At 41.3% G+C, this 27,950-nt stretch overlaps 1 protein-coding gene across 5 annotated transcripts; it reads left to right on the forward strand.

The window, feature by feature from the left end:
* The first annotated feature begins 589 nt into the window (after positions 1-589).
* LOC118908227 (thioredoxin domain-containing protein 6-like) lies at positions 590-27,860 on the forward strand. Of its 5 annotated transcripts, XR_008996276.1 has the most exons (9): positions 590-928; positions 1,299-1,335; positions 7,527-7,584; positions 12,028-12,131; positions 13,233-13,304; positions 14,985-15,101; positions 16,217-16,292; positions 19,303-19,476; positions 27,285-27,860. XR_008996276.1 is itself a non-coding variant. In XM_057497964.1 (8 exons), the coding sequence occupies exons 1-8, from the start codon at positions 675-677 to the stop codon at positions 19,356-19,358; spliced, it is 774 nt and encodes a 257-aa protein (XP_057353947.1). In that variant the 5' UTR covers positions 590-674; the 3' UTR covers positions 19,359-20,317. The 5 variants fall into 5 exon arrangements, 4 of the variants coding, with proteins under 4 accessions (XP_057353947.1, XP_036733237.2, XP_057353962.1 ...); XM_057497964.1 differs by lacking the exon at positions 27,285-27,860 and having other exon boundaries at positions 19,303-20,317; XM_036877342.2 differs by lacking the exon at positions 19,303-19,476 and having other exon boundaries at positions 593-928.
* Positions 27,861-27,950: the final 90 nt, after the last annotated feature.

A 27,950-nucleotide genomic window follows, 5' to 3' on the forward strand; every position in this document is an offset into this window, starting at 1 on the left:
CAATTATAGTAGTGGGTTTTCTATTTTTTTCCTTGCAGTTCTAGAAGTTTTTGCCTCATATATTTTGATGCTGTGTTGTTAGATGTATACACATTAAGTATTGTTTTGTCTTTCTAGGGGATTTAACCCCTTCAACATTATGTAATGCCCTCTCTTTATCCCTGATAAATTTCCTTGTTCTGAAGTCTGCTTTGCCTGAAATTTAGATACGCTCTATTTCTTTTGATTAGTGTTAGCATGGCATAGTTTTCTTCAACGTTTTACTTTTAACTTGTGTCTTCATAGGTAAATTTCTTGAATTCCTTATGATAACACACAGTTGGGCTTTGTTTACCCACTGACAACCTCTGTATTTTAATTGATGTAGACTAATTCACACCATGTTTGTAACTGTTTTCTATTTGTTCCACTTGACTTTCATACCTAACTGTGGAATTTGTAATATTGTATACTTTGTGTTTAAGTGAAACCTTCAAATCCCTCTGACCCGAAGCCCCATCCCCACCCCCCACTCCCCACTTCCCAGCCCCCACCCCCATACATTAAGGACCGGAAGCTGCAGAGCAGCTCTGGTGAGGCAAGAGGGACGCAGGGAAGGATGAAACAGTACGTGGATGCCCTGGGTCTTTGCATGGTGGATCCAAATCCCCGGACGCTGACAAACGTTCCAGCCAATGAGAGCGTTCCTACAGTCCGTTTCTGCAGGCAAGGGGCGGAGCTCCCTCCTGCCTTTCGGCTGGGCCCAGAATGGGCGTGGCTCACGCGCCTGCCTGTTTACTGCCTGGGGCGTCCACCCGGCTCTGTGTTGCCCAGACAACCGTGGCTGGGTCGCCCCAGGCTCGGTTGGAGACGTTCGCTGCACTGAGGACCCTGTACCTGTCGGGAGATCGTTCGCAGTGACTCAGTTCCCCAGGAATACATCGGAACAGTAGGGAGAGCAAGGTTCTGTGGCCTTTTCACCCGAATTTCTTGGTGGGCGCTCGGGTGCCTGACGGGCTGCGTCGCCCGGCGACCCCCTCTCGGGCCTCAGCGCGCACCCCGCGGCCGGATCCAGGTGGGGGAGGGGCTTCGCATATCCTCAGAAAACCACCGGGCGAATCACGAGCCCGCGAACTGCAGGCTCCGCTTCCCCCGTGGGCTGTTCAGTTTGCATCAGTGCCTTTATTTGCTGCCATTTATAATTACCTTAACGGGGCGGGGGTCTTTGAAGGAGATCCGCGCAGCGGGGTGTTGCGAGGCTGCGGCCAGGGAACAGCCCGAACCGAGGGAACAGGCCCTCTGTGTTCTTTGCAGAGCAGAGCCATGGGCAGCAAGAAGAAGGATATTCCCCTGCAGGTAGGTCTCAAGAGGCGCTTGCTTCCAGCACTTGGTTGAGGTTGAGGGCCGAGGAGTACTGTGTGGAGCGGGAAGGGCTGTATAAAAGTGCTGTTCTGTTAGTCAGCAGTACGTGATAGACAGTGTGTACCCTTCTGATTTAAAGGGAAAAACCTTACCTCGCATCCCTAGTGATGACAAATATTTTGTGCACTTTAATATAAATAAACATAAAATTAAGTATAAACTCTTTATGCTTATAGGATTTATGCAACTATAAAACCCAACCATGAATAAAAAAAGAAAGAAGAAAAACAGGAAAAGATGAATCAGTATAATCTGGTGTGACATATGTTTTGTTGAAATATAATTGCAGCTTGCTGTGAGAATATCCGTTCCTTTGCCTTTGGGCATGGGTCTGTAACTGTGCACCCTGGGAACTGTGCTTCCACCGCTGCTCTTTTCAGTCACCTGCTTATTCAACAAATGTTTTGATATTTTATCTGCAGCAGATTCATTCCATAGAGTGCCTTACTTCAGTTAAACCTGGGACAGGTGAATCCATAAGCCAGTGTCTGCTCTTTTTTTTTCAAAGCCCTGAACAATATGTAGTGGTTGCTTTTAAATCAATGGTTAATATAGGGAGGGGGATGAGGGAATGGGTAAAATAGGTGAAGGGGATAAAGAGGTACAAACTTCAAATTATATAATAAACTGGTCACAGGAATGGAAGTACAATGTAGAGAATATAACCAATAATATTGTAATATCTTGGTATGGTAACGGGGTAACTACACTTACCACAGTGTTCAGTAATGTATATAATTATTGAATCACTATGTTGTACATCTGAAACCAATATAATGTTGCCTATCAACTATATTCCAATAAAAATAAGTAAATAAATAAAGTGATGGTAGAAACAGGATTTGGGAGTGCATTGTCATACGGAGATCATCTGGATGATCTGTAATACGGGCCCATGTAAAAGGAAACTTTAAAATGTCTCATAGTCAGTTCGGCCCATCAGGCACCTCCTGGAGAGCAGAGTGGCAGTGGTCTTGATATGCCTGACTTATCTTTCATTGTCCTCTGTGGCACCAGCACTTTAGTTGGGAATTTCAAAAGTCTAGTGATTACAAAGAGTAGAAAATAATGCCATTCTAAAAATGGTGGGTACTGGAGGGGTAAGGGAGGGAAGGGCTTGACTGAAGTCGGAGGACCTGCTGTTGTTCTTGACTCTTCTCTCAGCCAGCTCTGGGCCTTTGGATAAATCACATAGCCTCTCTGGCCATAGCTTGCCATCTGTAGAAAGAGGATTTTGGATGAATTATCCCTAAGGGCTTTCCAGCATTGATGTTCTAAGTATCCTAGAGTCATGAAATTTTTCATATGCCTATATTCTGTCTGTAAATTCGAAGCACCTGGTCCTACCACTTGTTGCTGTATGAACGATTTCCTCAACCTCTCTGAGCCTCCATATCCTTTATGTAAACAGGAGGGATAACGCATAACCTGCAGAGTTGTGATGAGACCCCTTTAGACATTTCTAGGCTGGTCTGGATGCTGTCTGGGTTGGCTGTAAGATTTGTGCCCCATGTGATTATCTTTATGTGTAGCTATGCCCTATATCCCCTTTGGACGTAATAACATTTTCCAGCAATTTAAAAAAAGTATATATTTCAGCAATAAAAAATGCATGTTTCCCCATAGCTCTGAGTCCCATGCAGTACTCAAGTAAGAGTTCCCCTTAGCTGCAGGAGGAAGGGTTGCAGTGTGCACTGAGGCAGCCGTAAGCATTGCCTCTCTGCCAAGTCTGCACCTTGGAAGCAGTGCTCCAGAGTCTGCCAATCTGCAAACCCTGATCCCTCTCTGGGTAGGATGATTTAGGCTTCCTTCTGTGACTGGAACAGAATTGCAGGATAGCAAGAGATAGTCTGGTCAAAAGGTGCCGCATATTCCCCATTTATTCCCTACCAAATGTAGGTCTTAGTTAAGTCCAAGTATTTCCCATACTGATCTGCTCGTGCCCTGCTCCTGGGAGTGAGATTCTACACCTCTCCAGAGTCCTGGCCCCACTGCTGGTGTGGCTCACTTCACGACAGAGGCGAAGCTTAGAGAGTTGCCACTGATGGACAGCTGAGCCTCTGGAAGTGACTGTAATGAGGGGCCGGGGTACTCTTCTGAACCTTCTGTCACTTTCCTCAGGACAATAGTTGTGGGCCCAGGATGATATCAGTCCAACTTTCTTATTTCATTTAAGGCTCCAAGAAGAAGACTTTCTGTTTCTTCTTCTTCTTCCATAAAAACAATAAAGTACGGGAGCATGATTTCTTTAAAAAGATCTTTAATAGAGGATTTGCAGATGTAATAAGTTTCCAGCCTTTTAAAGGCACAAAGACCTTAGCATCCTGTATTAAGAATGAATGTACTTGTTATGGTCTTTTAATTTATGTATTTTCAAAGTAGCTCCCCACAAAAATGTATTAATTACAAAGCGAAAGGGAATAATTTCCCAGTGCAGAAGCCTGACAGACCACCTTAATCAAGTGATCAAAGTGAACCTCATCAGTCATGGGCAGATCGAAATTGTGTCGCCTGGTAAGATGCAATGAGAAAGCTCTTCCACTTACCTGACACTCTAACCAGTTCCAACCAGTCCCAGCCAATCCAAAGATGTACAGCCTGCATCAAACTAGGAGGAAATGTCAGTCACACCTGATCTAAGGGACGGTCTACAAAATATCCCTCCTGTAGTTTCAGAAGTGTCAAGGCCATGAAAATCAAAGAAAGATGGAAAGAACTGTTTCAGACTGAGAGAGACTAAAGAGCCTTGGCAAATAAATCCAGCATATGATCCTGAATAGATCCTTTGCTATTCAGGACATTATTGAGGTGATTGGTAAAACCAGGATGGGGTCTGTGGATTAAATAGTAATAATACATCAATGTTTATTTCCTGATTTTAATAGTTGTATTGTGGTTATGTGGTATAATGGGATATTAGGTTGGTAATTTATTTTCAAATAATTCAAGCAAAAGTTCTTTGTACTGTACTTGCACATTTTCTGTAAGTTTGAAATTATTTCAAATGACAACATTATGTAAAAATATACACTAATAATAAGGTACTGTGTATGACAGTATGCATTTCTTTTTGAATTCCACTTCTAATATAAGCCAGAATTCTTTGTAGATAAGATAAAAATGTGAAGAAATAACAATAAATTACTTCTGACATGGATGTTTGGATATATTTAACAAAAGACATGCAAAAGATATACACTGAAAACTACAAAACATTGAGGAAGCTTTAATAAATGATGACAAATATATTCATGGACTGGAAGACTCAGTGTTGTTAAGATTTCAAAAATTTCCCCCAAATTGAACCATATATTCAATGCAATCTCAATTAAGATCTCTGCAGAATTTTTGCAGAAATGGACAAGTCTGTTCTAAAATATATTTGGAAATGCAAAGAACCTAGAATAGTTGAACAGTATTGAAAAAAGGACAAATATGGAAGCCCCATACTGCCTTATTCCAAGACTTATTATAAAGCCATAGTAATCAAAATAGTGTGGTACTGTCATAAGAAGAGACCAAAAGGTCAATAAAACAGAAGAGTCCAAGAGGAGCCCAGACTTATGCAAAGGTGCCGAAGCAGTTTGATGGGGAAATAAATCTTTTCAATAAATGTTACAGAACAACACTACTTCTACATGGAAAAAAATTAACCCCAGCTCCTCTTTCACAATATAGATAAAAATTAACTACAGATGAGATGGCTTGCAGACTTAAATGTGGAAGCTTAAATTATAAAGCTTCCAGAAGAAAATAGGAGAATATCTTGTGACTTTGAGGAAACATTTCTTAGAAGAACATAGAAAGCACTAACCATGAAGCTCAAATTCAATAAATTACACTTCATCAATATTAAAAACTTCTGTCCCACAAAAGACACTGTTAAGGAAATGAATAGGCAAACTACAGACATGAGACATAGTTATAGTACATATATCTGACAAATAATTTGTACGTCCCCTCAATATTATATATATACATATATATCTACTGCACATCTAATAATAAAAGGCCAACAATCTAATGAAAATGGACAGATCAATGGGTATTTCTCAAAGAAGATAATACAAATGACTGATAAGCATTTTATTAATAATGCTAAACACCATCAGTCATCAAGGAAATGAAATTGAAGCCACAATGAGATACCACTACATCACCATTAGTGTGGCTAAAATTCAGAAGACTGACATCACCAAAGTTTGGTGATAATATGGAGCAACTGAATCTCCTTGCTGATGGAATTTTAACATAGTACAGCCACTTTAGGAGAGGCACTTGCAGGGTCTTATTAAACTAAACATACATTTACCCTATGTCCCACCAATTCCACTTCTAGGTATTTATTTACCAAGGACAAATAGAAACACAAACACACAAAGATTTAACAAGAATGTTCATAAGTCTTTATTCAGCATACTCCCAAACTGGAAGTAACCCAAACATCTATCAAGCAAATTATGATATAGTCCTACCGTGGCATATGCTCAAGAATAAAAGTGAACAAAGTACTGACACATGAAAACACAGATGAATCCTAAACATGTGCTGAGTGAAAGAAGCCAGCACAAAGTAACACGTGCTGTATTATTCCCTTTATATGACGTTTTAGAAGACAGAACAAATCTGTTGTGATGGAAAGCAGATGAGTGTTTCCTGGGGTGAGTGAGCCCTGGCGAGTGGCTGGCAGGAGGTCCAGAGGGACTTCCGGGGTGGTGGAAATGGCCTGCATTGTGATACAGGTTCGGGCACCTGGGTGTATGCATTTGCCAAAACTCACTGAATGGTAACACTTTAGTTTTGTGTGTTTCACAGCATGTAAATTATATCTTAAAACATAGAAAGACAAAAACAGATGAATTCTTCTCTGTATTCATAAATATGGATAAATGTCAAAACTCAACATTGAGTGAAAAAAATGCAGAAGGATATCTATAGGATGATACTATTTATGTACAAATTTTTGAATACAAGACAATTTTATATATTGTTTTCAGATGGGTAACAAGTAAAAATTATTATTATTATTATTTTTTTGTAGATAATTATTTTTTATTGAAGGGTAGTTGACACACAGTATTACATTAGTTTCAGGTGTACAACACAGTGATTCAACATTTATATACATGGTAATTCTAGCTACCAGCTATCACCATACAAAGTTGTTACAATATTTTGACTATATTCCTTATGCTATACATTACGTCCTGGTTACTTATTTATTTGAGGGCATCTCTCATATTTATTGATCAAATGGTTGTTAACAACAATAAAATTCTGTATAGGGGAGTCAATGCTCAATGCACATTCATTAATCCACCCCAAGCCTAATTTTCGTCAGTCTCCAATCTTCTGAAGCATAACGAACAAGTTCTTACATGGAGAACAAATTCTTACATAGTGAGTAAGTTACATGGTGAACAGTATAAGGGCAGTCATCACAGAAGCTTTCAGTTTTGCTCATGCATTATGAACTATAAACAATCAGTTCAAATATGACTATTCGTTTGATTTTTATACTTGATTTATATGTGATACCACATTTCTCTCTTTATTATTATTATTTTTAATAAAATGCTGAAGTGGTAGGTAGATGCAAGATAAAGGTAGAAAACATAGTTTAGTGTTGTAAGAGAGCAAATGTAGATGATCAGGTGTGTGTCTGTAGACTATGTGTTAATCCAAGCTAGACAAGGGCAATAAAACATCCACAGATGCAGAAGATTTCTCTCAGAACAGGGGGGGAGAGGTTCTAAGCCTCACCTCTGTTGATCCCCAATTTCTCACCTGATGGCCCCCCTGCGACTGTGCCTGTCTTAGGTTGTTCCTCCCTTGAGGAATCTTACCCGTCTCTGGCTAACCAGTCATCTTCCGGGGCCATACAGGGAAATGTAAAGTTGGTAAGTGAGAGAGAAGCCTTATTGTTTGAAAAGGTTAGCTTTTTAACAAGTAAAAATTATTTTTAAAAAAGAGAAAGAGAAAAGAAAATGGGCAAAGAGGTCAGGTTGACCTTTGTAACTGTTTCATTGAGGTGCTTGGAGGGAGGGAGAGATCTGGAGCCAATCATGACCTTGGGGCCCCTTGGCGCCCTCAGTTACACAGCATTTGTTTCTCTTTGCTGGTAGGTCAGCATCAGCACCCAAGAACTGTGGGAGGAGATGCTCAGTGCTAAAGGACTCACTGGTAATTGAAGATCATTTTTTACAGCCAGCCTTTTCAAAATTGCTAAATGACACATTGGTGCAATGAGCACTGTATTCCTCTAACCTTGAGTTTCATAGATAAAGAACCAGGTAATTTCATTGTGTGTGTGTGTGTGTGTGTGTATGAACACATATATATACAAACACACATATATGTATGTGGCTTGACATCTGTTAGTAAGCTCAGTTCAGGAAACCAGGAAGTGTTTTTAAAACAGGATTCCCCTGTTTAAGTTGATTGTCACACTGAAGGGTTGTTTGGTGTTAAGAAGCCCAAGCCTCTTCTAGTTACCTGAGGCACAGAGGGGAATGTACTGGAACAAATATGGCATCTTTTGGAGCTCAGGGGCTGGGAGGAGAGCCAGGCATCCCAGGGACTGGAACCAGGGACCGCACAGTCCCTAGGACAGCACAGCCGCCGTCCCTGGGCCTCCTAGCCCCTAGCCACCTCATATCGTTTTTCTATTGCCGTTCAACAATTTAGGCCAGAACTCAGTGGTTCAAAACAGCATTTACTATTCCCCCATTTCCATGGGTCCAGAATGCAGGTGTCCCTTAGCTGGATGTCCTGGCTCGGGGGCTCACACAGGTTGCAGTTAAGGAATCAGAAGGAAATGTCAGAGTTCAGCTGGCATCAGATTTGTTTCCAAGCTCCGTCATGTGGCTTTGGCATAACTTAGAAGGTCCCTTCCAAGTTCATCCATATGGCTATTGGCAGGACTCTGGTCCTTGCTGGCCAGAAACACCAATTTCTTGCCATTATCTCTCTATAGGCTACTCACAACATGGTGATTTTCCTCCCGAGAACAGGGCTGAGAGACAGACAGACAGACAGGGGGAGGGACAGAGAGGGAGAGAAATGAAAGCCATAACCTTTTTGTAACCTCATCCAAAAGTGACATCCCATCACTCTTGCCCTGTTCTGTTTCTTAGAAGCCAGTCGCTGGGTCCAGCCTGCACGCCAGGGCAGGAGGTCACAAAGGCCTAAGGCCCCGGGGGCAGGGATCATGCGTGGTGTCTTAGAGGCTGCCTACCACACCCCACTCCCCAGGACTGCCTTCCCTTCTTCATTTACTCTGGATCTCTCTGGCTGTTTCTCTCTGTGTCTGCTCAGGCCTCCTCTCTGTAAACAGTCCTGCTCAGTCAGCTTTCTGCTCTTTTCTTTCTCCATCGCTACCTTTCCGCAATGACTTCAGCTTTCAAACCCCTCCACCTTCCCTCTCTCATAACTCAATTTGTCTTTCCAGCCCTTTCACCCACTGAACATGTCCTCAGCCCCAACCTGCTTCCTGAACATGTCACGTGTTGTCCCAGTTTTTCACTGTCATCCCTGTCATTCCTACTGCCTGGGAAAACTCACAGCCCTTCTCATTCTCGGGCTCAGCTCTAAAGCCATGCCTTGCATGCAGTCTTCCCTGAAGCTCTGTGTGCTCGCTTCCCCCTGGGAATCTCTAGGGCTTGGGGGTAGGACTCAGTGTCACACCCCAGAGCACACCCAGCTTGGGTGACCCCTGTGTGGGGTGCACTCTTGTGGCTTTCCCCAGACTCTGAACACAGGGCACTGTCTTCATGCACATCCGCAGCCGACTTGTGCATGGGCCCTACTGGGTGCTAAATAAATGCTGGTTGCACTGATCCAGTAGTGTGAGTGTGAGTCTTGCCACACTCTACTACTGCTTGGGGAATTACGAAGCTTTTCTGATGGTGCCAAGTCTTAAATATTTTGTCCACGTGTTGTGTCTGTGCAACCAGAACATGGCTCCAGGGAAGAGCTACAACTTCTCTGTCTTTAACAACAGTAGAAGATTACTGCCTTGTCATTTGTGGGGAATTTGCCACGTTCCAGTTACCATACGTGAACAAAGCTCACATCTTGTTGAGGAGGGACTCACCAAGTCCACTGTAAGCGGTGCCAGGGAGTTTGTTCACTGCAGGCAGCAGGGGCTTGTCTGCCCCTTCTCACTCCTCCCTCTTCCTAGAGCCTGCAGGAATTTGCTTCCAAAGTCAACCACTCTCTTGAAAGTCTTGCCTTGTGCTGGCTCATATTCACCTACCTTCAAACATGTAAAAAAAAAAAAATTCAGGTGTATGCATTGTACATACCCTTTCCCTCTAGGTGTCTACTCTGTTTGCTTCCTGACCTTCAGAGTCAAACTCTCCCTATGGTTCCTCTCCGGCACCCACTCTGCATGGCCTTGTGAAGTGTGCCTGTGTCCCCACCACTCCGTGGAGAGCCAGGGGTGCAAGAGGAGTGAAAGCCATTACAAAGGATTAGGCTGAACTAGCTGTAGAAATCCTGCTTAAGAGATTGGTTGCTAATTGGGCCCCATTTTTTTTCCCACTGGGGCTCTGACCTGCCCTCTTCCGTGGGCCGGGAGACAGGGTTCTCTAAGTCCTCAAGGACTCTCTTCTGGCCTGACCCAGTGCCCTTCTTCTCCATTACTGGGTGTTACTGAATCTCCAAACCCCTCAACTGTGAAGCCGTTGCTCTCAAGGAAGCCCAGAGCTTGGCACCCCCCGCCCATATGCCAAGGAGGCCTGAATCACACCCTCCTGCCCCTGTTGGTATCTGGCTGCCTTTGGGCCCTGTGCCTGAGGTTGACTGGTTGGTACTGGAAACCCTGTATGACTAGAATCTAGTCCACTTTTCTCCCTCCCTGCAAGTGATCTCTCCCTGCCTCCACCCAGTTCTTTCCGCCTGCAAAGCTCAGCGATGGAGGCCTTTCCACACCCACGTCCCCGCGCTGTCCCCTTCCTTTCCAGAGTCTCATGGATTCTTCGGTTCCTTCCCTCCCATCCCACTGTCACCCCGTCTGGCTTCCTCATCTCTCCCCATACCCAGCTTGTCTCTGACGCTCTCTCTGCAGAACCACGCTGCTTGGCTGAACCAATCAGTACTCCTGGATTGTGCTTCCTGCTGCTTTCCTGCAGCCAGCTGAAAGAGCGTGGGCTCTGGCTTCAGACGCACCTGGATTCAAAACTTGGTTCTACTGCTTGAGAATTTTAAGTGTTTTACTTTGGGTTGGTTACTTCAACTCTTTGAGCTTCATTTTCCTCATCTCTGTGGTAAGATAATGATTCCCATCCCATTTTTTTTTGAAAGAAAAGCAAAGTGCAGATGCCCTCTTACAGCTCAATAAATATCAGCTCCCTTGCCTTTCTAAAATTTTCTGTGAATCCCCACTGCCTAGCAAATCAGGGGGGAATGCCTCAAACCCACATTCCATGCTCCTGCATGTTGCCCGCCACCACTTGCCATAGCCCAACCACAGGCAGGACTGGTCCCGGCCCACCCAGTGGCCCCCAATCCCCACCTGTGCCTGGCCGCCCCTGCTTCCCACCACAGCCTCCCTGTCTGCCCAGCCAAGCCTGGCATTTTCCACAACACCCAGTGCAAGTAGCCCTTCCACTGGGAGGCGGTCCTTCTCTGATGAGTGCAGTACCAAGTTCACACAGTGCTTCCAGGATCTTTGCTAATTTTAATAGTAATTTATATTTTGCTTTATTAATAGTTTTCACATCATGTGAAAGTTGTGAAATGTGAATAAAAAGTAAAAGCACAAATTGCATGCTGTTAAAATTGGCAGGCTTGGTAGTTCATAAACAGTTAAACAGTGTCTACACTATCTCCCTGTGACCGGGCCAGAAATGCCCACCTGTGTGGATGAGGCTTGAGCCTTGTGAGTGCTGACGTCTTTGGGAAGACATCCTCTTCTAAAATGTGGCCCCTGGTACATCACAATCTGGCACTGGCCGTGTCAGGCTGGGTGGGCCCTGCGTGTATCCGGTGCACGTGTTGGTATAGCTTGCTCAGCTTTCCTGCAGGCCTGTGGGCCCATGCAACAGGGCCTCATGCCTGGTCCTGGTACACTCCATAGACTGGGACCAAAGAAGAAAAACCTACCCAAGTTTCCATCTAGGTCTCTAGAACAATGCTGATTTTATAAAATCAATAAAACTCTCCTTTACCCAAAGCGAGTGGTTTTTAATTCATCAGCAGAAAAAAGTCAAAGTAACTAAGACTTGCTTGTATGCTGACAGGTCACCTACAGTGACCTCTTCTTTTTGGAATAGGTAGTTTCAGTCTAATTGAAATATTTATTGAGGGCCCCCCTCTGTGCTAGGTCTGACCCTGAATGTAGCTTGGAAACTCTTTGAGGTAAAGGGTCTGTGTTAAGAAAATGATTTTCCACCATACTTACTTCATTACATTTGTAATTCAGAACATTCAAAAGAATGAGGGCAAGCTGTGTTTCCATGCCTGCTCATACTCTGATGGGATGGATAATAAAGCCCTTTAACTATTAGATCCCCCTGCAAATGGATGTCCACTGGGGACGGGTCAGAACATGCAGGTGCATGTCTGCCTGTCATGGCGTGTGCTGTGCCCACTGAACCGTTACTGCTTCTTGGTTCCACACAGTTGTCGACGTCTATCAGGGCTGGTGTGGCCCCTGCAAGCCAGTGGTGAGCCTTTTCCAGAAGATGAGGATGGAGGTTGGCCTGGACCTTCTGCATTTTGCATTGGTAAGATCCTCTCTCAGCAGAGTATCACATAACATTGTAAAATAATTAAAAATCTGAAGACAGAAACAGGAAGTGTGAGCTGCCTTTCTCAGAGTATTGAAAAGGTGTCAGCTGTGGGTGTTTTGTTGTTGATCAGGCATGATGCTAATTTATGGTTTCTCTAGAGATGGAACTTCCCACCCACACCCACACCTCCCTCCTTGACAGTCCCTCGCAGCTCTGGGCTGTGCGCAGGGAAGGAATACATGTCCCTCCAACCAGAGGCTCCTTCCTGGCTTACAGACCTTGGGAACTTGGAGTTTCACTTTCAAGGCACAGGGTAGCAAGATTTCTTCTGCTCCATAATGGGGATCTTCTAACAAACATTTACTTGGATTAATGGATGGAAATGGGGAACTTCCAGAGAAGTGTGCAAGAGACACTCAGTATTTTCTGCATGGATTTGGGGTTCATAGACTGAATGCAGGAGAAAATATATCTTCCTGCTGGCTAATCTCTCAAGGACTTCGCACGTCCTCGGATGGGAGTCCATTTTGGCACTTCTGGAGAGAGCATGGAGGAAACCCCGGGATGGGGAGTCATCATGTCTGTTAAGGGCATGTCAGCCACTGCAGGCCAAGTCTGGGGACCCCTTGCTCCTGGGGCTGCCAGCTGGGGCAGCAGGCAGAGGGTAGAGAGCGAGGCTCCCTTGACCTGGACCAGCAGCTGGGTGGGGAGCAGAAGAAACCATTGTTTCCTCCCTATTTTATTCTTCGAAGAAGTATATGCTGTCAACAACTTTCACCAGTATGTTGACAGGACAGCTGTTCTGATTCTGATGAAATGACATTAAAAGGAGTAGCGAGAGCAAGTGGGCTTCACCTGGGGAGGACAGTCAGGGCGTGGTGGGGGTACATGTATGAGTGTGTGTGTGTATGTTTAGGGTGTGTGCTGTGTGTGTGGTGTATATGTGAGTATGTGTGTATGTATGGGGTGTGTATTATGTGCTGTGGTGTGTGCGCATATGGGGTATGTGCTGGGGACCGTCCCATGTAGCTCTCCTGCCATCAGGCCCCTGCGTCCGCTGCGCCCAGGGTCCTGCTGACAGTCTGTTCTCTTCAGGCAGAAGCAGATTGTCTGGATGTCCTGGAAAAATACCGAGGAAGGTGTGAGCCAACCTTTCTGTTTTATGCAGTAAGTACATCTTCAGAATCAGAACTAATCAATGGTTGCAAATCACTGCAGTTAACATAGAGGCACCTCACTGACATCAGTTCTCCCTGGGAGTCACTGAGAGGCCACACTGACCCAAACCAGTGAGATGTTTTCTCTGTGACCATATCAGTTATTTTGGTAGAGGACAGATGTCCTCGAGCATGGTAACGCAGGCCCCTGCCTGAGCTGGTGGCCAGAGTCCGTGCTTGCAGGCAGCGGGGCGGGTGCCACAGTGCTGCCAGCCATGGGGCTTGTGCCTTCCTGTGTGGCCAGACGCGGAAAAGCCTGGGAGTTACTCAGACGGGCGCTCCATGGGCTCAGGAACACCCTTGACTGCATGTGCACTCTCAGAGCAGAGCTTCAAGATTTCTATCCTCTGCTCCACAGAGGGGAGCTCTCAGTCAGCCTCAACAGCCCTCTGAGGTAGACAGGCTCTGCGTTCACCTTTACTCAATCTTAAGACATGAAGATATGTTTACAGGAAGTCAGAAATACAAGGGACTTACCGAGGGGAGCCAAGTGGGTCAGTGTTTTGCAAATATAATTAGATGTCTCTGGGTGTGACAGCCAGCTGTGGCCCCATGCCTCTTAGGGCCACGGCCACACCTGGCTTCCTAGGTGTGGGTCCCCCGCTGGGCCCTGCAGGCAGTTTGATCCTGACCCCACCACCTGGTCACATAGTCAGGGAGACGGCAGGACGCTCACCCAGGTCTCCTGGCAGCCTGGCTGGGGTTGTTGGATTTGGAAACCTTTGGGCTCCTGCCATCAGCACCACAAGGAGGACAGATTGGAAGCTTATGGTAAAATGTTACTCAAGCCTTGACTTCTAGTAGGGAGACCAAAGCTGTGTGATGAAACATGTATGGGGAGGGAGGCAGACGTGGGGAGGAGCCGGGATAGACATCCCGCAACTGGGGGGGCATCGGAGCGTCATTACAGAACTGGGATCACCACCACAGCAAGTGGTGGGCCTGCCTGAGCCCATAGTGATTAAAGCATCAATCATAATCGGCTGTGTGGGACCGTGTGCAAAGCCGGCAGGCTCTGGCACAGTCTCTCCCCATCTGGCAGTCCACAGAGCGGTGGGGTGGGAATGCAGGAGGACCCACTCCACGGGGCCTTGTGTGAGTAACATGCATGGAGACCGCTGAAAAGGTTAAGCAGGAAACCCAGTGTCACCTGAGAGACCATGCCCGCCGATGGGGTGAGGTGTCCCCTGAGTGCCCAGAGCTGGGACTTGAGCCATGCCCTGCATCATGGTCTTAGTCTGCTGTCACTGTTTCTCTGATGGGACCACCCCTCTCCCCACTTGACTCCCCATTCATCGGGGGTGGCAACTGTCTTTTCATGTTAGGTGTCTATATTCTTTACTGCTGTCTTGGCTCTTGGCATACTGAGTGTTCAGGAGGTATTTGTTGAATGAATGAGCCATATAGAGGCCACACTTAGTCTCTCACAGCCTTGTGTGCCCTGTTCCACCCCTAAGTTTTGAAAGGAGGGGCACAGAGAAGTGAATGGAGGCCATGGGCCTGGGGTTGAGGGTCAGCGACCTTGGGCACACTCTTAAACAAAGCTCTGGGACACTCTCGCCGTCTCTTGATAAATACTTGGGGAGAGGAGCTCCTGTGGTCTGAGCAGCACATGTCTTCTCTATCCCAGGGAGGAGAACTAGTGGCGTTGGTTAGAGGAGCAAACGCCCCGTTGCTGCAGGAAACCATCCTAGACCAGCTGGAGGCAGAAAAGAAGGTGTTGGCTGAAGGCCGAGAACGGAAAGTGGTAAGGAGGTCACTTCTCCAGGCCCCAAACCCTCAGGCCGGCTCCGGGCAAGGCCGGCAGTTCCCTCACATTCCTCCGCTAGTTGTCCTGGAGCGCTCGGGGGAAAGCTTCATTGAATGCCCACCCCGGGGTCCCCCAGGGCTCAGGGGGCAGCCCAAAGCCCAGGGACTTGCATGCATTTTGAAACCTTCTTCTAAAAAAGTCCTCTCTTCATCCAGAACTCTCTAACTTCTTTTATCCATTTCTCTTTCATCCCCCACTTCAACTCTTAACAGGGGTTTCTGGAATCCTGACAATGAATTCAGAAATGAAAATAAAGTTATGGAATTGAGGAGTCAGCCTTGGGGTGAAACTCTCCTGGTGACCCACCCTCACCTCCCATTCCTGAAAGTTTTCCTTGGGATCCAAGAGAATTCATTAATTTAGAAATTAATCTCTGTCATTAGTGTGAGAAATGGGATCAGCATAATTTGTGATTTCCATACAATAATTCCATGATAACACTTTTTCTTGAGTAACTGGCTGCCATTGAAAATCGACACACCTTGGATAGAGAGGTTATTTCTTGGCACTTTGAGCATCTGCCAGATGAGTGTGAACATTGTTCAATTCTAGTTTTCATATTAAATTCCAAATGGCAAAGCTCTGATTTTATAGAATGGGTTAGAATCAAATCATGTTTTTCCCCCCGAAAACTGGCAATTTTCCCCCAAGCAAGAAAATAGTAAATCCTTTTGCCCCCTGCAGGGGAAAATGAAGTCTACTACTTCCCTGCATTATGTAGCCAATCATATATTTACTTGCATTTCAGTTCTTCTTTTGCTTTCTTGCCAACTATTTCTACTTTGTTTTTCCTTAGTTTCTACTTGATGCTTGTGAAAACAGGCAGAATCTAAACCTTAAGATAGCACAGATTCCCTTGTTCTTGAAAGCTTCCCCTACATTATCCAGCAACTAAACAGGATTTTGTAAAGTTTCCAAGACCGAGCATCTTGACTCCCTTTCTTGGCTCTGCAATTTTGATCTTTAGTTTTGTGGCTCCTGTAGATTTCTGAAGGTTTATGTGGTAATTTGAATTCGCTAACTATTTTCTGTTGGTGGCCCATTCGTGCTAGATTAGAGATGAGGCTCTGACTGGGGAAGATGGGTGCTGTTCCCATGGAAAGGACGATGGTGAAGATGAGGATGTGGGTGAGTAGAGAACCAAGCAAGGCCAAAAGGCAAAGCCAACTGGATTGATGAGTTTTGTTTTTTTTAATACATGAGTCATCAGTTTATTAAGCAATCTGAACTCTGGTAAGCTTGACCATAAAATGTTGGCTTCCAATCATCTGACTTCAAATTCACTGTGTCAGATCCCCCTTCTGCCCTTTTATGGCACCTTTCACAGTTTTCTGATCATGTGCAAATATAGCAAGTGTGACAATTTCATGCCGATTACCCGGCATGAGGAAAAACTTCACTTAATAAAATGGAGGATAGTAACACTAATAATTTCAAGTAACGATGCTGTTTCCTAGTCCTTATTTGAGCCACAGAACTCGTTTCTTTTCTTCACCTTTTTTCTGAGTCAACTGTACTGAACACTGTCCCTCCCCACAGCCCGGTACCCTCTTCCCTTATTCCCCAATTTTCAGCTCATGGACTTCACACTCCTGCCTTCCGGAGCCCTTAACTTCCAGCTGCTCTTCCCACAGTCGGATCAGTTAGAAAGGCTGCTTCTGGGAAGGCGGCTGTCCACACTAACAGACTCCAGGGGGAGCCACGATTAGGCTCTGCAAATGAGTTGCAAAGAAAAGGAAGATCGTTATTACTGTGTGAGGCAGAAACGCTGTTTATGCGTGTGTGGATCATCAAGACTGTTTGAGTTAATTCTAACAAGGAAAGAGGCAGTTTGGGAGCACAAGAAAACTTCAAATGTGAAAAGAAAATCAGCAACTTGGCTTCTGCAGGAGACACTTGCTGCATGCCTTTTGGATTATTTTCTTTCTCTGCCCTCCACTGTTACGTCCTCCCAAAACAAGTCTCAGAAAACAGTGCAAAAGCCTGCCCTTCCCCTTCCCCTTCCTTTCCTGGCCAGCCAAGCTTCCCGAGCTTCATCCACACTCCTTGGCTGCTCCTCCCCTTCTGTCCGGGTCTACCTGCTGCAGCCTGGCCTCTGCCAGCAGCAACCTGAACTGGCGCTCATCTGCCGGCAGGGGTGTGGGGGCGTGTAAATTTGTACAGTAAGACTTTGAGGACTTCACTTTCCTTATCTTTAAAGTAGAGGGGTTATATGATTTCTAATACTCTGTAAAATCTTACCAAGGTAACAAAGAAAAATATATAATAGGTGTGGTATGACTTGCTACTGTCCACAGAATTTTTTGAAGTTTCCTTATTTGAGGGTACTCTGTGCAATGACATATCAAAAAATGCTAAAAAGCTTGGGCAGAAATAGTAAGAGGGATTTTGCATCCATGACAAGAAGTATAGAAAACATGTCATTTTTCTAGTTTCTTTTTTTTTATGGAAAGGAATGTATTAGTGAAAATAGAAAATGAGCTTTTCAGTAGTGTGGTAATGCAATGATTTTTTAAAAAAGCAAAATTGGACAAAATAAAAAAGGAAAGGAAAGGAAATCATTGGGAATAAGTCTTCCAACAAAATAAAGCTGAATTATAAAATCTATTATTTTTCAGATAATAACATTCAACTAAGCAATAATTATTCCAGGCAAAGTGAAAGTTGCCAGTATAGTGATTTTTTTAATGAAATTACTCTTATTCTGAAACTAAATATTTGAGATTTCTCTGAAGACAAAAATAACTCACTACTTTATGCAATAATTCTGGAAAGCTTTACTTGGAATTAATATTTATAAAATATATTTAAAAAAATTTCCCTTGCTTATTTTTCTAACTTTCCTTATTTATTTCTTTGTTATATGCATTTACCATGTTAATTTTTTTGGTCTATTTGTTTTCTTTTCTGACAAGCCATCTTACTTTTGAAAACATAAATCTTATAATCGACTATTTAGGTAAAGGCAATGTCATGGAGCCAGGAAAAATTGTCATTTTGGGAAAAGAAAGTTACTACATTTAGCTTCCCAGAAAGGAAGGGTAGAGCCAGATATAAGTGAGATGGTTAAAAGTGTTATAAAGAAAACTTTCTGGAACTGTTAAGGGGAGCTTGCAATTAGAACTCTCACCATCTGCAGGGAGACCTTCTTGTCAGCATCCCTCCCCATGAGGCAGCTGCCTCACAAACTGTACCCGTGTCATTAAACCCTGACCAGGTAAGATGTTGCTGCCACCTCTTCATTGCTACCACTGATCCTCCATCTTCATTGCTGTGAGTGGAAAAAAAAGTGATGTTTTTCCTGTGCTGACCAGAAGATGTAAAGCTACTTTTAATCAATGAAATGATTGCAGACTCATCCTCATACTGTTCTTTCTGTCCAAATTATGCAAACACTGCTTTTGAGGAAATAACAGTTCAGTTGTCCATAAGCAACTAGAGTTCTTCTCTTTGAGTGCTGGTCTTAGACAAAGCATTTCCTGAAATGCTACAAGAGTTTAAGTGTAGTACCAGTTATAAAGAGCACAATTGCTTCCTCTCTAATTGAGTGTCAGATACGACATGTTCTGGAAATGACACAGATTTCACTACAGCCCTTCCACATGAACAGTGGTCACTCATGGTTTACCAAGTAACTCTGAAAGCTTTGGCCACCTCAGATGACCTTGCACACTAGGCAGCATTGTTTGGGGATAGTTGTAAATAAATGTGCTTTGCATGTATGTCCAGAGAAAAGGAATTCTCACCACTTCAGCAAACTGGCTTCAGTTTCACACAGGAAGGGACAGCAGTGGTCTAAAACATAATGGGAACAAAGGTACTTTGGCTTGATCCTGTCCTTTCTTGCTAACTTCTTATAATTGTGGTCTGATACTGCTTCTAGATTCCTTTGGCTTAAAGTTAGGGATTTTCTTCAATCCCTACTAGAATAAAAGTCTGCTTATATTTTTCCCCAACACTAACAAGGATTAGATCAAATACCTAATCATCTTTAATTCAGTATGATTTTGCAAGGGGGGAAATTGAGCACATGGGCTTGTACGCTTCTCATCTAGCAGCACCTGCCTGATAAGAGTGTGGGTGGAGTCTCTTTGGCCTCTCCCAGCTTATGAATTCACTGTGAGTTTCTTCTCAATAGATTCTGAAATTGAAATTGATGGTGGACCCTCTTGGTTCAGTAAATCACCTACCTGAGGACGTTTGGGGAGAGATGTGGAGCCTGGAGAAATCTTCCATCAGAAAACTTAGTCTTTGCTCATTTCCAGTTAAACTTGTGGAACACCTACCACTTTGGGAGAACATTGGGGAGGTGGTAAGATTCCATTTCCTCTTCTGAGGTGCCTCTTGGATTTCACTTTGTCCCTTCCTTTGGAATTAGACAGCAGTTGTGCTGAGACTTTGACCCAAACCCACATTCTCCAGATGCTGAGCATTTTACCTGGACTGGCAGCAGGTATATCTGTTTGCCCAGAATCTGTTGTTGAGATGATGGTCTGTACCTGAAACTGGAGATTAATGTCAGAGTCCTTCCCGCAGTCTGCAGGACCAGTGGGGGAATAAAAGGGAAATGTGTGGGGACTCCTTTCCCAGTAGCTAAAGGTAAGCCTTTCTGAGTGAAATTCAATTTGCATTTGGATAATATATTAGGAATTATTATTTAGCTTCTGTGATCATATTATTTTACTATATTATTAATTTGTATACTTTGAATATTCCTCATTATATACACATATATTCATAATTTTAGTTTAAAAATCTATAAAATTAGTTCAGCATTAAAGTTATTTTTTATGTACATGAAGGATATCAAAATTATGAAAATATTAATGAGTATACTACTTTTTGTAACTTTATGTCACAGCATATCTGTTTGGCATGGAATTCTCAGCTTTGTATTTTGGTCACCTTTGGCTCATTATTGTAGCTTTTACAGGTGCAGGGTGATCCTGAAATACAAAAATAAAATTGAGAAATAAGCTTTCATTGGTTAATGCACAATTTGTACTTATGTGCCATCTCACTGAGAAAATCAGGTGAGATGTTCCATTTCTGACATACGATATGGCATTAAAACTAACTGGCTAAGGGAGACATAGTCCCATACAACTGGAAATTTCAATGTATGCCTATGGAACCAAAATATCTGTTTCCTGTGATACCTCACTTCCTGAGAAGTATAGAAGGATTATAGTTAACATTTCGAAGATATAGGTATTCAACTCCAGGACTTACTCATCACAGGATATCCTCCTTGTTGAGCAATGAGTCACAGTTACAGAACTTGACATTCTCTCTTGTCAATATGATTTCAAAATAACCTTATGTTTGTCAAAATATTTCAAAATGTGGGAGTTCAGGTTACACAAGACCAGATAGAAGGTAGGCTCTATGAATGTTTAAGGTGATAACCTTTTCATTTACACCTAAGCCTGGAATAAGACATAAGTACATTATTAGTCTAGGTAAGAATTTATAAATATATGATGTGTACATATAGCTTATCATTTAGTAGATTGTAACCCAAAAATTAAATTGTAATTTCTTGGAGTATCATGGAAAGAATTATGGAATTAATCTTGGCCAAACTAGGTTTAACTCAGAGCTCTAACAGTTGTTATATTCTTTGGGAAAAGTATTTATTTTAATTATTATTTGATTGAACTATAGCTGATAGAAAAATATTATATTAGTTTCAAGTATACAATATAGTGATTCAATAGTTATATACCTTATTAAATCCTCAACCAAAGTGTCCATCAATATATGAATGGTTAAAGAAGATGTGGTAAATATACACAATAGAATATTTTTCAGCTATAAAAAAGAAAGAAATCCTGCCATGTGTGACAGATGGACCTCAAGGGTATTATGTTAAGTGAAATAAGCCAGGTGGTGAAAGACAAATACCAAATAATTTCACTTATATGTGGAATCTAAAAACAAAATAAAATTATTTTTATGATCTTATATCCTGCATCTGTAAAATGAAGACAATTGTGTCTATTTCCCCTAACTATAATTCACTCTGGTGGAGCCATCATCCTAATAGCTCTTAATAGAAGCCAACTATTAAGAGAATAAGTAAAGCAATTTTATTTTCCAGGAAATGACAAAACTGGTAATGAGTGCAAGAAGGTTGTCAGTTAATAAATGAAAATTGTAAAGGCATCTATATGTAGTGAGTTGAGACTATGTTTTTTGTGAACTTTTATGTCAATTTGGGCTCACAGATAGTCACACACACTTAGGTTAGCTTGTGATAGTGTATTTTTTTATCAGCTTGAATGTAAATAAGATTTGATTTTAAGTGTATCCACTGGCTTTTTGTAGGAGGAAATGCTTATTAGAGTGTGATTCCTTCTTACAATATCAACTATAAAAATATATGAGTGTTCTGCAGGACTTGTCATGCACAGAAAATTAGTTTAAGAATGTTCCTTAGCCAACTGTACATGCATGTTACTGTTTTTATTGTATTACTTAGAACTTCTGGACTGTGGCATCACTTAAGAATGGGGACTAGTTGCTGATTTTACAGGGACTACAATGGCATCTTAACAATATTAAGTATTCTAGTAAATAAACATGGTATATCTCTTCATTTATTTAGGTACTTTCAGATTTTTTTCATCAGTGTTTAAAAATCTTCCATAGAGTTTCAATATATAGATCCTGAACCCATTGTTAAATTTATACTGAAGTATTTAACTGCTATTGTAATGATACTTTTTCAAATTCCAAACTCTTGACTGCTTAATGCTTGAATATGGAAAGCTGACTTTTGTATGTAGACTTTGTAGTCTCTGTTCTTACTAAACTCACTTATTATTCTGAGAAAATGTTTTACATATTTTTTCAGTTTTCTACATAGACAATGATATTATCTGTGAATGGGGACAGTTTCACTTTTTCCTTTAAAATCTGACATCCTTTATTTATTTTTTTTATCTACTTCCTTAGCAATGGCTAAAACTTCAAGCACAATGATGGATAGGAATTGTGAGGGAGGGCATCTTCGCCAAGTACCCAATCTTCGAGGGAAAGCATTTGGGCTTTCACCACTAAGTTAGCTGCATAGATTTATAGATGTATTTTATCAGAATAAGGATGTTCCCTTTAACTTCTTAATTAATGAATGTTTTTTATCATTAACTGATACTGAATTGTGTCAAGTAAATTTTCTGTACCGATTTAATCACCTGTTTTTTCTTTATCATTCATTAATATAATGAATTATATTGATCTTTAGTGTTGAGCCAGGCTTATAGTTTTGGAGTGAACCTGCTTTGTCAAGATATATTATCTTTTATATTTTGTTGAGTTCCATATAATAATATTTTATTTAGAAATCTTATGTATGTTTCTGAGAGCTGTTGGTCTCTAGTTTACTAGGTTTTTGTATTATCTTTGGTTTTTGTATTAGGATAATGTTGACTGCGTAAGCTGAGTTTGGAAGTGTTCCCTCTTGTTATGGGTTGAACTGTGTGTTCCCCAAATTCATACATTGAAGGTCTAATTTACAGTACTTCAGAATGTGGCCTTATTTGGAGATAAGATTTTTACAGAGGTAATCAAGTTAAAGTGAGGCCAAGTGGGCTGGTGGGGACCTAAGCTGATATGACAGGTTTATCATATTTGGATATGGGATATACACACAGAGGTAAGAGAACGTGAAGATCCACACTGTGTGACATGAAGATAGCCATCTGTAACCCAAAGAGTGAGGCCTGGAACATTCTTCCCTCAGAGCTCTGACCAGGAACCAATCCTGCCGGTATGATGGTTTCAAATTTCTGTCCTCAGTACTATGCAACAATGAATTTCTGTTGGTTAAGCCACCCAGGTTATGTTACTTTAGTGGCAGCCCTGGCAAGTAAATAGATTTCTCTATTTCCTAGAAGATATTGTATAGCAATTTTTCCTCTGAAATCAGAAATGAGGCAAGATTGCCTACTATCACCATTTGTATTCAACATTTCACTGGGGGTACTAGCTAGAAAGTGTGAGTCAAGAATACGAAATAAAAGAAATAAAAATTAAAGAAAAAATTACACTTTTTTCATATGATTATTTACATAAAAATTCAAAATAAAAATAATATTGTGATGATGTAATGTACTAATTTAAAACCAGTAATAAAAATCAGTTGCATTTTTCTTATAAGGAAAAAAGAGCTACCATTTTGATAGCTGCAAGAAATATAAGGTATTCAGAAATAAATCTAACAAAGAAATCTAGCACAGAACTCTATGGGAAAAGTAACTAAATATTACTGAAAAACATTAAAAAATCCTAAATGAAGAGATATGCCATGCTCATGAATTGGAAGACCTAATATAACTCAGTATAATACTTTGTCAGTATAACTTAAAAAATTATAATTTCAATGAAATTGCCGGAATTATTTCAGCAATCTTAATGAAATTTAAGTCTGGTTCCAAATTTAAATGGAAGACAAGAATTAAGCAAGGTCAAGATAATGTTAAGTAGTCAAGAACAATGTTGGGAAATGTCCCTGAGATAGTAAAATAAAATAAAGCTGTATTAATTAAAATAGTGTGGTATTGTTTCAAGGTCAGACATACAGACTCATGGCAAAGAATTAAGAGTACAGAAGCATTGCCATTCGTATATGAAATTTAAGACAATGTATACATAAGAGATAAGCGACAAAAAATTCAATGAATGATACAGAGCTAATATATTTATATTGAAAAAATTGGTCCCATGACTCATGCTATACATGAAACCCAATTTCAGATGAATTAACTTGTATAAGTGAAAGTCATAACTTCTAGAAATAATTATAGCAGAATATTTTTAGGTCATCTAGGTGGATTTCTTAGACAAGACATAAAATGCACAAAGCAATAAAGAAAATATTGAAACTTTTTGAAAAGATAGATAAAATAAAAAAGGTGAGCCAGTGCAATGTGGGACCCTATAATGGTAATTTATATAACCAAGAAATTATTTGCATTTTCAATATATGAAATAGAATCAAGAATCTCGGCTATATAGTAGACTCAAATATGCCCAAATATTTGAAGAAGTTTCTTATGTAAATAGGTCATATTGTGAAGAGAGTACACAGGTGTTTAAGGGTAAAGTACAGTGAAGACTTGTATTTGCAGTCATTTGCTCCCTCTGTTGAAGAAATCAGTATTTCATGTTAAAGACTGCAGTAAATATCTGTAGTTTCAATGCTATTATTTAAACAAAATTAGAAATTCTCATGTTAGTAGATACTTTGTTTCTAAAATGGATTATCTGTATATGTTTCAAGTAGGCTTTATAAAATTCTCAATTTAACACCACACATACTATACCTGTAAATGGAAGGTATTTTTACCCAAATAGAGGGTTTCAGCGTCACTCCCTGCTGAATATAATTTTTCTGAGCCTATAACTTTGATGCATTAATGAATTAATTGGGCTTCAACTTCCATGAACAGTGAACCAAGTAATAAAACCAATCTTTGTGTGGCAATTAGAAAAGCAATACACTTTTTTTCATTTATTTTTTATTTTTATTTATTTATTTTTAATTGTATTTTCTAATTGAAGTGTAGATGATACGTAAGTCTATGCTGGTTTAAACTATACAATACAGTTATTTGCCAGTTATACACATTATTAAACCTCCAACTAGTGTAGTTACTATCTATCAACATAGAAAGATGTTACAGAACCATCAACTATATCCTCCATGCTGCACTTCCATTCCCGTGACCAACTTATATTATGAGATTTTTGTGTCTCTTTAGCCCCCTCACTCGCCCCACACACCCACCCCATAATAGTTGTAAAATCCACCTGAAGGCATCAGAGTCAACATATTGTTGACAAATTGTAGAGCCTATGTCCAGGCAAAGAAGAAAACCAGTAGTAAACTCTGGAATTTGCTGTTTTTTCTCTAAAGGTATCTGCTCATTCTGTTTGAGCTCATTTTGAGAGATTGGGAAGCTGAGCAGTTCTTTCTGGATTACTCATGGGTGTAGAGAGACAAAACTTTAAGTCCATATTTTGTAAAGAAGGTTAAGTCCTGCTGGACACCCTCAGTGTTTGGTTTGGAACTCCGAGGGGTTAAACTGTATGAATAAATCTGACCTATAATGAAATTGACTGTTGAAAGTACTGAGAATCACATTCAATTTACTCTCAATCCTTATAATAGGATTAAGGCTATTCAGTAATTTATCAGAATGAAAGTGAAGAGAAAGTCTCCATTTTTTTCTAATTTTTCAAGTACAGTGTCAGACACTCAAAGAGAAATTAAAAGTATTCCCAGACACACAAGGAGCTAACAGCACAAGATAAAAATCCAAAGGGAAGACAGACAATAAAAACAGATCCATAGGAATCCAGATAATATCAGAATCAGTTTTAGACATTTCTATGACTAGCTCAGCAATACAAAGACATACACATAACAGAATTGTTTAAAAAGTAGAAATTCTGGAACTGTGCATAAGAAAACACAGAGGTGGATTTATTTAAAATGAGAAATTTTGACAGAAGATAAAGAGCTTGACATCTCTTGCACACATCATTGAGAAAATGAGATTTGTGTCTGCCATGTACGAGCAGCAGCTTGCTACTGATACTATGTGAGAAGTCTACTACTTTTGGAGGGGACCTAAAAAGAACAGGTTGTCAATCCTTCCTGTGAGGTTTCAAAAAAGGCAATGTGGAAGAGGTAGGTAAGGTCTGAGCTAAGAAATTAAAAGCTGTTCTACATGGAGTGGAGATAGAACAGGAGAGGATTCATTCCAGACAGATATGTGACAAAAGCTGCAGCAGAAATGGTCTAGGAGAGCATGGGGTCAAGTTTCCTGATAATTTGTTCCATACAGCTGATCTGTTCTTCCCTTACACTTCATGTCAATGACCTGAGGGACATGTGTCATTGCCAGAGTAAGAGAAGATCGTCCCAGACACACACCAAGGTCCAGCTGCAAAGTGGGACAGAATCTCCATGTTTCTCGTGGCTGGCACCCAGCTCCCTACCCACCTTAGACTGCTCTTTGGAGATCTAGAGGCTCGTACTCGTTTTGCATTAAGACCTTTGACTCAGGAAAGGCACCATGTTTCTTTTTTTTATTTTAGATTTCTGTAGGTCAGAAGTCTGAAATGGGTCTCACTGGGCTAAAATCAGTGTGTTGGCATGGCTGCATTCCTCATTGGAGGCTCTAAGGGAGAATGTTTTCTTGCCTTTTCCAGTTTCTAGAAAGGGCCTTCATTGGCTTGTGACTCCTTTCCATCATCAAAGCCACCTGTGGCTGCTCTAGTCTTTCTCATATTAACCACTCGGACAGTGATTCTTCTGGCTTTGTCTTTCATCTTTTAGGGACCCTTGTGATTGTACTGAAGCCCTCCGGGTATTCCAGGATAATCTCCCTATTTTAGGTAAACTGATTAGGAACCTTAATTACACCCTCAACTTTAATTCTCTTTTCCCAAGTAATATAAATATTCAAACTTCCAAGGATTAGGATATGGACATGGTCGGGGAAGCCATTATTCTGCCTACCACAGTGGTTTATTCCAAATTGCAAATTTATTGCAAATTTGAGAGAATGAGTCTCAACTACTTGATGTTCAGGTTTTGAACATTTCCAGACACCTACACTTACCTTCTTGAACTATGTAGATTGGCCCTTTCTTTTCTATACATCTACAGTTGAAGTTCAGCCTTAGAAAATTACTTTCTTTTCTCTCCCTCAATTTGTGAGGCGGCTCAAAGACAGAGAACATTTTGTGTATCGTAATCTCTACTCCACCTCTTGTCTAGGCCCTTCTCATCATTGGCTTCCCCTAGTTTTAACTCCAAACACTATTATAGTTGGTGAGTTGCCCATTTAGAAAGACTTTTTTCTAATTAAACATTTGAATTAAACATTTTTCTAATTAAACACAGACCACCAAAGATTCAAAGTTCATCACACACATATACCAACAATTTAAGATTTGGTAAAACACTGAAATACTTACATGGACTGAATTTAGGGTAATACCAACAAAGTAGAGACTTTTTTTAAGGTATGAAAGCCCATTACTGAGAAGTTAAAGAATTTTTTTTTCAAAGCATCTTATTTCCTATTGCTCAAAAATGTTTAGGGCAAACTTAGACACAAGATCATGAAGTTCACCTGCACATGACTTTGAGGCGGTCCAAAGGGGCGGTACTGGTTCACGAGACGGCGCCCGCGACGCCTCCAGCGGAAAGCTGCTGCCACCACTGTCCGGACTTCTTTTCATCTTCTGTGAATTCATTCGGAATTGTTAAACTATCTCCAATGTCAATTCCCTTAAAAATAGAAAGAAGATCGCCATGATCCTTCAATTAAAAATAGATCATTCCAGAAAGTTGGTTTGTTTTGGAAAGAATCATGTGTTATTTTGGAGTTAAGATATTATTTTATAGTATATTCCTTAGAAAGTACACTGAACCAACCTGAGCATATAAATTTACTCATTTATACTAAATGAAGTGCAATATCAGTTCATAAGACAGGTTAATTAACAGTAATTACAAATTTATAAAGCCAGCAACTACAACTTTCTTTCTTAATAGATTCAGAGCAACTTTTCTCCTCTTGGTCCAAGTCAAGTGAAAGGGAGGCATGTTATCAGATGTAGTGAATCCTTTTTACCTACAAAAAGAAATGAGTTTGTCAATTCTTGAAAGATACTCAAAATTATACCATAATATATGCTTTCAATGTGTAGATTCTATCTAAAATTAGCTAACAGGGAGGTATTGTTTAAAATGATCCATCCTCT

This window comes from Manis pentadactyla, chromosome 1, assembly GCF_030020395.1.
Source record: "Manis pentadactyla isolate mManPen7 chromosome 1, mManPen7.hap1, whole genome shotgun sequence".
Lineage (NCBI taxonomy): Eukaryota > Metazoa > Chordata > Mammalia > Pholidota > Manidae > Manis > Manis pentadactyla.

Coding starts and splice junctions, on each gene's coding strand:
- LOC118908227 (XM_057497964.1), top strand. CDS start 675: ATGAGAGCGTTCCTACAGTCCGTTTCTGCAGGCAAGGGGCGGAGCTCC. Junction 12,132..13,232: donor ACCTTCTGCATTTTGCATTG/GTAAGATCCTCT, acceptor TGTTCTCTTCAG/GCAGAAGCAGATTGTCTGGA. Junction 15,102..16,216: donor AAGGCCGAGAACGGAAAGTG/GTAAGGAGGTCA, acceptor CATTCGTGCTAG/ATTAGAGATGAGGCTCTGAC.